General features: G+C 45.7%; 1 protein-coding gene across 1 annotated transcript; it reads left to right on the forward strand.

The window, feature by feature from the left end:
- Window positions 1–512: 512 nt before the first annotated feature.
- On the forward strand, window positions 513–5,947 carry LOC104278545 (integrin-linked kinase-associated serine/threonine phosphatase 2C-like; the record flags this gene model as incomplete). Its single annotated transcript, XM_009875555.1, has 6 exons — window positions 513–578; window positions 938–994; window positions 2,044–2,166; window positions 3,020–3,146; window positions 4,134–4,240; window positions 5,850–5,947. Coding segments are annotated over 6 exons (578 nt in total), but the record flags the coding sequence as incomplete, so codon positions are not given.
- Between the last annotated feature and the right edge of the window lie 2,842 nt (window positions 5,948–8,789).

Below are 8,789 nucleotides of genomic sequence, written 5' to 3' on the forward strand. Positions count from 1 at the left end.
TGAGGGCAGGAGGAGGCGGCTCCAGGAGGCGGCAGCTTAAAAATCGCTGGAGAAATGACAGGATTTGGTGCTTTTTTTGTGATTTTGTTTTTCTCTGGGACTCGTTCAGATGCAGATTGTTATTCTTGCGGTTTAGGACCTGCTGGAGTCTTTCCCCTCTCTGTGCTGCTGTGGCTCCAAAAAAAGTGGAGAGCTATAATGGTGTCACCTGAAATCTGAGCATTTCTGGGCCCCTTCCATCCTGTAACATCTTGACTGGGCTGCTTAGGGAAGTTAACAAACTTGAGTGGGTTGCTAGGAAAAAAAAAATCTGTTTTCAAGATAAATACTCGCATGATCCTTAGGCAGGTGGTTGTTTTGTTTGTGTAGGAGCTACCTAAATTAGAGATGGAGGAAAAGTAGCCAAGGCTCTCCTCAGTTACCCCACTTATGCTCACCTGGTGGACAATCCTTCCAGAAACCAATTCCTGAGTGCTTGCAACAGATTCACACTCTGCTGTGATGTTTTGCAGGGAAGGAAGCCCAGAAAATGCCTCTGCTCTTTGATGATCTTCCACCAGCCAGTGGTGCTGACTCAGGTATGGGCGCTTCATTCCTGCCATTAGTTTGGCTTCCTGTGTTTCCTGTGTCAGCATCTCTTGAGATGAAGCTTGTGTAAACCCTTTTGTTTGTAAGACAGCATAAAGACAGTTGGGTTATCAGTGCTGGTGTGCAGAGCAGCTCTTTGTCTCTTCTTGTAGGTTTGGGGTTTTTTTTAATAACCAGAATGTAAGGCCTGAGTCTGCCTCCACCATCCAGTAACAGAAGCTGAAATTTTACTTACTTTGATAAGCTGGCATTTTATAATTCCTGCACCTCAGGAGAGGCCTACATAGGGCGTTATTCACTCAAAAGGACAAAGGTATTTAGTGGCTCTTGTCTTTTTCTTGTCCTTCAGGAAAAGGAGGCTCTTTACTTTTTGATGATCTTCCACCAGCCAGCAGTGGTGACACAGGTAAGGAGCTGTGTCAGCTCACCAAGCCTCTGCTAACTCATCCTTCTTGGGAAAACCCATTGATATAGCCTGTTGTGTTGGATGCACAGCAAGTTAACCTGGTGTCCAGGTTGGCTGACACCGATCTTGGTGATCAGTTTGTGCCTTGATTGTTTGAATCAGGATTCTGACTCTTTAAAAGTAAACTTAAGTCTGTCCCCAAATGTAAATCCCTCAGATGTCTTTTGGGGATCCCCACTGTCTGTGCCTGAGAGCTTTCTGCTTTGGGAGTGTGTGTGCTTGCTAAGAGCAAAGGCAGTAATGGCCTAGTTCTGCCACTGCGCTGGCTTCTGTTGCCTTTCTCTGTGTGCACAGACTACCTTCTTGTTCCTAGCTATAAATTTCTCCAAACCAGACTGTTGGTCTGGCAAAGCTTTCTGCATGCTGCCAAGTGTTTGCTATCACCTGGGAGAAGGTGAGATAGTTTACTGTTATCATATGAGAATAAATCTCCAAAAGGAAAAGGTTAGGATTCTGACATAATGGGAATCATATTTTGCTTGCTAGCTTTAATTTATAACCTATCTTCTGAAACCCCTAACAAATATGCACATTCAGAGTAATAAAATATAGTTCTTTGTATTGTCATGGGTGCCATTTATAGACACAAATAGTAGTAATTTAAAAATAAATAAATTAGAAGTGTTCCAACCTGAAATGGTAATTTCCTGAGGTAACTGCAGAAAGGGCTGGTAGCTATGAAACAAACTGCAGGCTGGTGGGGAGTCTGTCAGCTGTGCCTGAGATACACAACTTAAAATGATCAAATTAATGCTCATGGGCTTGAACAGTGGTGTCTGCTACAGGCTGTACCTGCTGAATGAAATGTGTGTGCATGTTTGTTGTCAAGTAGTATGTCTTGTGCATTAATAACTCTGGTCACTTAATATGGTGTGAGTGTACAAGCCCGGGCTCCTCAGAATACCTTGGTATAAAAGGACTTGCTGCTGAATTTCTGTAAGTAAACAGCTGGAAGATTTCAGCTGCCTATGTTTTTTACTTGCTTTCAGCCTCCAGTGCTACTGAGCAGTTGTCATCAGCCGGGAGCCACAGGAAAGGGGAGAAGAGAAAGTCCTTGGAGGAGGAAGAGAAGAATGGCAGGGAAGAACTTGTGGAAAAGAAAGTTTGTAAAGGTTTTCAGACAGTTTGAAAACAAATGTACTTGATTTGTACTTTTGACATTGGGCTGAGTAAGTCCAGAAGAACCTAAGCTTTGGTTTTTAAGTCCCCTTGCATTTTAAGCCTCTCATAGGGAACAAAGTTTGTGGAAGCCCTTTGAGCTCCCTGACACTCTTTGCCTCCCTCAACTGGGCCTTCCTATTGGCCCTGCTGAAGTAGTAGAAGCTGAGCAGTAAGCACCACAGTGCTGGCAGGATAAATTTCTGTGCTATTGGAAGAGGAATTGATTGTGAAACCTCTAAAAGGCTAGAGCTGCACCAGTTTCTTTTGTCACAGGCACAGAACTCTGCACTGAATGGCTGCTAATAAAGCCAGAGGGAGACTTGCTGTTACAAATAGGGCATTTGACTTCAGCACAGGTACCCACGTGTTGTGTTGCGGCTTTGGGAATAAGCAGGGATACAGCAAATCTTGATATCCTGTCTTTAACACTCTCTTTAAAGCTGTGCTTTGTTTAATCTGAAGGTTCAGTGCCAGATGCTTCTCCTACCCCCTCATCCCTCTTTGGTAAGAGAGTCTGATGCCCAGCAGTCCCGTGTAAAATGAGGGCAAGTGACTTTTATGGCTGATGACTTTGGAGGCACTTAAAAAACCATGTTACAAAATAAATATATTCTGTTCAGCAGAAGATACTAGATGTATGAGGGCTGTACTTTGCTGCAATGCCAGGATAGGGTTCTGAAAGCTGGAAAGTGGTAGCTGATTTTTTTAAAGCTGGAAAGTGGTAGCTGTTTTTTTTTTAGCCTTAGCTGAGGAGATAGAGGAGTTTGATTTGTGTGTGTGTGTGTCTGCTTTGTTCTCCTTTAGGGTCAGTGGGCCTTCTTGGATTGAAGGGTTATGCAGCAGAGCGAAAAGGTGAAAGAGAAGACATGCAGGATGCACATGTCGTCTTAAACGATATCACCAAGGAATGCCAGCCTCTGCCCTCTCAGATGTAAGTGAGCCCCAAGTGCTGGAATAAAGGTGTGGATGGCAGCCATCACAGGGGTGAAGGAGCTTCAGCTGAGTCCATGATATGATCCCTTTTGCTTTGAGCAGCTGATGCTCTTGACTGAGTTTGTCGTGGTCTGTGTTTTGAGCTGATTATTAGGAGGCATGGATTGAATCGTTAGCTATGTTCCTGGACAAATCACAGAGTTGTTTATATATAAATACCTCCCTTGGAGTGATGCTCAATGGATTTGGTTGCTCACCTCATAAGGATTGTGGAGGCGTCATAACTCTGGACGTTGAGACTCTTTTACCCAAATATAAGCATGCATGTTTAGAGACCCTCAATTTAATTATAAGTAATCAAGCTTTCTCTTGGAGATTTTACAGTGTGTAAAATCCTAACTGTCACAGTGGAGAATGTTTGGAGAGGAGAAAACACATGTCAGAACTCTTTAATTAGAAAAGTTTAAATCTCCTGGCAAATTAACACCTGTGTGTGTATTTAAGGAGTGCTCTCAAGCATCATCCTCATACTGTAAATCCAGTATCTGAACTAATGTTGTCCCGAGAGCTTCCTGTGCTGAGGGATCCGAGTTTCTTGTCTGTAGCATGGTTTCAGCAAGTTTAGGCATGGAAAGAAATGTGGGATTGGTTAGACTGTGTAATGCTGAGGAGTTGCAGTGCCCTTGAGGTGAAACGTTTAGCTGCTTTTATGGCAAATTGTGGTCTATAAATTCTCTTCTATCCTTCATTTTTTTGAGGGGTGGAAAATGACAAGTTCACAGCTCACTGCTTACACACATAAACCATGTAAATGCTTGAATGTGTGATCTTAGAGACTTGCTACATTTGTTTCTACCTTGGGATGCTGTGTTTATTCAGTCTGGTTGACACAAGGCAGGGTGTTACGGAGACAAATGTACCTGATCCCACTCTCTGGCTAATGGCCCTTCTTAGCCCCTTTCTGCTGCTTTTTGTTCCCTCACAGCACACGTATCTCGTACTTTGCTGTTTTTGATGGCCATGGGGGAGTCCGAGCCTCAAAATTTGCAGCACAGAATCTGCACCAAAACCTGATCAAGAAATTTCCTAAAGGTGAGAGCAATGGAATAAAGGCTGTAGGACGTTTCTGTCTTGATGACAGGGAAACTGATTTGTATGGGTGCAGTTCTACAGTTCCTGTCATTCCTTGTGGGCTTGTAAAACTGTGCTGTCTTCCAGGAAAGAGAGCTGAAAGTCTTTGGCACAAGGCTTTAGGCTGTGGATGTTGTCTGCCTTGACTTTAACAAGGTATTTGACACGAGTTTCCCACAGCATTCTCCTAGAAAAGCTGGCTGCCCGTGGCCAATGGGCATATACTTGCCTGGATTAGGAACTGGTTGGATGACTGAGTCCAAAGAGTTGTGGTCAATGGAGTTAAATCCAGCTGGTGGCCGGTCACAAGTGGTGTCCCCCAGGGCTCAGTGCTGGGACCACTCCTGTTTAACATCTTTATCAATGACCTGGATGAGAGGATGGAGTAAGTTTGCAGATGACACAAAACTGGGAGGAAGTGTTGATCTACTGGAAGGTAGAGAGGCTCTTCAGAGAGATTTGGACAGATTGGATTGCTGGACCAAGGTCAGTAGTATGAGTTTCAATAAGGCCAAATGCTGAGTCCTACACCTTGGCCACAACAACCCCCAACAAGTGTTACAGACTTGGGAAGGAGTGGCTGGAGAGCTGCTCAGCGGAGAGGGGCCCGGGGGGTGTTGATAGACAGCCAGCTGAAAATGAGCCAGCAGCGTGCCCCGGTGGCCAAGAAGGCCAACGGCATCCTGGCTTGTATTAGAAATAGTGTGGCCAGTAGGGAAGTCATTGTGCCCCTGTACTTGGTACTGGTGGTGCTGCACCTAGAGTACTATGTGCAGTTCTGGGCTCCACAGTACAGGAAGGACATCGAGGTGCTGGAGAAGGGACAGAGAAGGGCAACCAGAATGATTAGGGGACTAGAGGGTGTAAGTCTTATGAAGAGAGGCTTTAGGGAGCTGGGGCTGTTCAGCCTGGAGAAGAGGAGGCTGAGGGAGAGACCTTATCACTCTCTACAACCACCTGAAAGGTAGCTGTAGTGAGACAGGTGTTGGTCTCTTCTCCCTAGTGAATAGCGATAGGACAAGAGGGCATGGGTTAAAGTTGCGCCAGGGGAAGTTTATATTGGATATTAGGAAAAACTTCTTCAACAAAAGGATGGTGAAGCATTGGAATGGGTTGCTGAGGGAGGTAGTGGAGTCACCATCCCTGGATGTGTTGGAAAAACAGCTGGATGTGGCACCTCACGAGATAGTTTAGTGTTAACGGTGGTGTAGGGCTGTAGGTTGGACTTGATAATCTTAAGGTCCTTTCCAACCTTGATGTTTCTATGATTCTAAGGGTATACGTAGCCTGTGGTTAACCACTAAGCAAGTGTGAGATGCACTGTTGTCAGTTTTGGTAGTACCACTTCAGGAGTCAAAATAGGCTGGTGGGAGGGAGGGCTATGTCAAATTCTCCATAGATACTACCACACAGATTGTTGGTAGCATGAGCCCAAGATGTGCTCTAGCTGCTCTGCACAGGCTCTGAGAGGTGCACCACCTGATTAAATGTTGGATGAGCAAAGGGAGAGACTGGGATAGGCCAGATATGTTTTAGCTGGAGCTTAGTTGCTGTTTTCCCTGTCTGACAGGTGAAGTAGTCAGTGTGGAGAAAACTGTGAAGAGATGCCTTTTGGACACCTTCAAACACACAGATGAGGAGTTTCTGAAGCAGGCATCCAGCCAGTAAGTGTAAATGCTTCCCATGCATTTGTATTTCTTGATTTGCATCTCACACACCTTAGTTCTGAGCAGTTCAGAGGAAAACTTGAGTTGCATCTATGCTTTGGCAAAACCCCATAAAGCTTAGCTGTGCCACGCTATAGGTCTGCCAGCCGAGTGCCTGCTAGATCACAGCATGTCCTGGTCTTACTCTGGTAAGTAGGACCTGTTAGGCTAATACATACCTTTGTGGTAAAGGAAGGAAGAAAAACATCGCCAAGAACGCACCTCTGTGCTTACGAGGGCATCTTGTTTGCCTTCTTTTTAAAGACATACTGTGTTGCAGAAGTGACTTATCCCATACTGCCTGAGATGGAATTTCTGTGTTAGTGGTGGGAAGATGTCTATAGAACAGTACTTTGCAGGCTGCTCTGCGCAGCTTTGTTTAGAGCTGCATTTCTGTTAGTGAGTATGTGCTTGCCAGGCTGGAGTGCGCATCTCTGAGGTTGTTTTTAATGCCCTATGTTGCAAGATATAATTCTCCCAATGTAAGTTTAAATCTTGCTTTCTTCACCTCTTTTGAAAACAGGATGTTGATGAAGAATATCTTTAATCTGAAGATTATTTCATATAATCATAGAATGATTTGAGTTGGAAGGGATCTCAAAGATCTAGGTTGGAACTAGATGTTCCAACCCCTCTGCCATGGCAGGGAAATCTCCCACTAGATCAGGTTGCTCACTGCTCCATCCAGCCTGGCCTTGAACACTTCCAGGGATGCAGCATCCACAACCTCCCTGGGCAACCTGTTCCAGTGCCTCACCACCCTCAGGGTAACTTAAGAACTTTTTCCTTATATCTAGTCTAAACCTACGCTTTTCCATCTTCCACTCGTTGCCCCTTGTTCTATCACTACAGGCCCTTGTAAAAAGTCCCTCCCCAGCCTTCTTGTAGGCCCCCTTCAGATACTGGAAGGCTGCTATAAGGTCTCCCCAGAGCCTTCTCTTTTCCAAGCTGAACAAGCCTAATTCTCTCAGCCTGTCCTCATAGGAGAGGTGTTCAGCCCTCAGACCATCTTGGTAGCCCTCCTCTGGACTCACTTCAACAGCTCCATGTCTTTCTTGTGTTGGGGGTTCCAGAGCTGGATGCAATATTCCAGGCGGGGTCTTACAAGGGCAGAGTAGAGGGGCAAAATCACATCTCTCACCCAGCTGGTCACACATCTCTTGATGCATCTCAGGATACAGTTGGCTTTCTGAGCTGCAAGTGCACACTGTTGGCTCATGTTGATCACCAACACACCCAAATCCTTATCCCCAGGACTGCTCTCAATCCACTCATTGCCCTGCCTTTATTTGTGCTTGGAAGTGCCTCGACCCAGGTGCAGAACCTTACACTTGGCCTTGTTAAACTTCATGAGGTTGGCCAGGACTCGCCTCTCAAGCCTGTCAAGGTCCCTCTGGATGGCATCTCTTCCCCCCAGCTTGTCGACTGCACCGCACAACTTTACGTTGTCGGCAAACTTGCTTAAGGTGCACACGATGCCGCTGTCCATGTTACTGACAATGGTGACATAGTACCGGTTAAATAATTAATAGTACCGGTTAAATAGTACCCGTCAAATAGTACTGATCCCTGAGGGACACCACTTGTCACTGGTCTCCACTTAGACATTGAGCTATTGACTGCAACTCTTTAAGTGTGATCTTCCAGCCAGTTCCTTATCCACCAAGTGGTCCATCCATCAAATCCATGTCTTTCCAACTTGGAGACCAGGATGTCGTACGAGACAGTGTCGAAGGCCTTGCACAAGTCCAGGTAGATGACCTCAGTTGGTCTTCCCTTGTCAATTGATCTATCATAAAAAGCCACCAGATTCATCAGGCAGGATTTTCCCTCGGTGAAGCCATACTGGTTGCCGCCAGTCACCTCCACATTTTCCATGTGCCATAGCAGAGCCTTCAGAAGGATCTGTGCCGTGATCTTGCCAGGCACAGAGATGAGACTGACTGGCCTGTAGTTGCCTGGGTGTGCCTTTTTTCTTTTTTGAAAATAGGGTGATGGTTCCCCTTTTCCTGTCAGTGAGTACTTCACCAGACTGCCATGACCTCTCAAGTATGATGGAAAGTGGCCTAGCAACTTCTTTAAAGATTCTTTAAATGGTCTTGAACATGATCTTCACTTACAGTGGTGGATTTTCCTTCTCCCAGCCCTTGCTTTTGGCTTCTACAACTTGGACAGTGCGGCTAGAGCCATTGCTGGTGAAGACTGAGGCAAAGAAGTCATTGAGAACCTTTGCCTTCTCCATATCCTTCATGACCAGCTCTCCTGCTTCCTTCCAGAGAGGGGCCACGTCTTCCCTAGCCTTCCTTTTATCACTGACATGCTTATAAAAGTTTTTCTTTTTCCCTCTGGTGTCCCTGGCTAGATTTAATTCTATCTGGGCTTTAGCTTTCCTAACCTGATCCCTGGCTGCTCAGACGCATTCCTTGCATTCTTCCTAGCCTACCTGTCCTTCCTTCCAATTCCTGTAAATTCTCTTTATACATTTAAGTGTGTCCAGGAGCTTGTTCATCCAAGCAGGCCTCCTGACATTCTTGCCTTCCTTCCTCCTTTTTGGAATTCATTGCCCCTGAACACAGAGGGTGGTCCTTGAATGTGGACCAGCTTTCTTGGACCCATATCCCCTGCAGGGATTCATCCCATAGTACTTCACTAAGCAGATGCCTGAAGAGGTCAAAGTCTGCTCTCTTGAAGTCCAGGGTAGTGAGCTTGCTGCGCACTCTCCTTGTTGCCCTGAGAATCTTGAATTCTAGTGTTTCATGGTCGTTGCAGCCAGGGCTTCCCTCAAGTTTCGCATTATCCACCAG

Source organism: Apaloderma vittatum, unplaced genomic scaffold (assembly GCF_000703405.1).
Source record: "Apaloderma vittatum isolate BGI_N311 unplaced genomic scaffold, ASM70340v1 scaffold14168, whole genome shotgun sequence".
NCBI lineage: Eukaryota > Metazoa > Chordata > Aves > Trogoniformes > Trogonidae > Apaloderma > Apaloderma vittatum.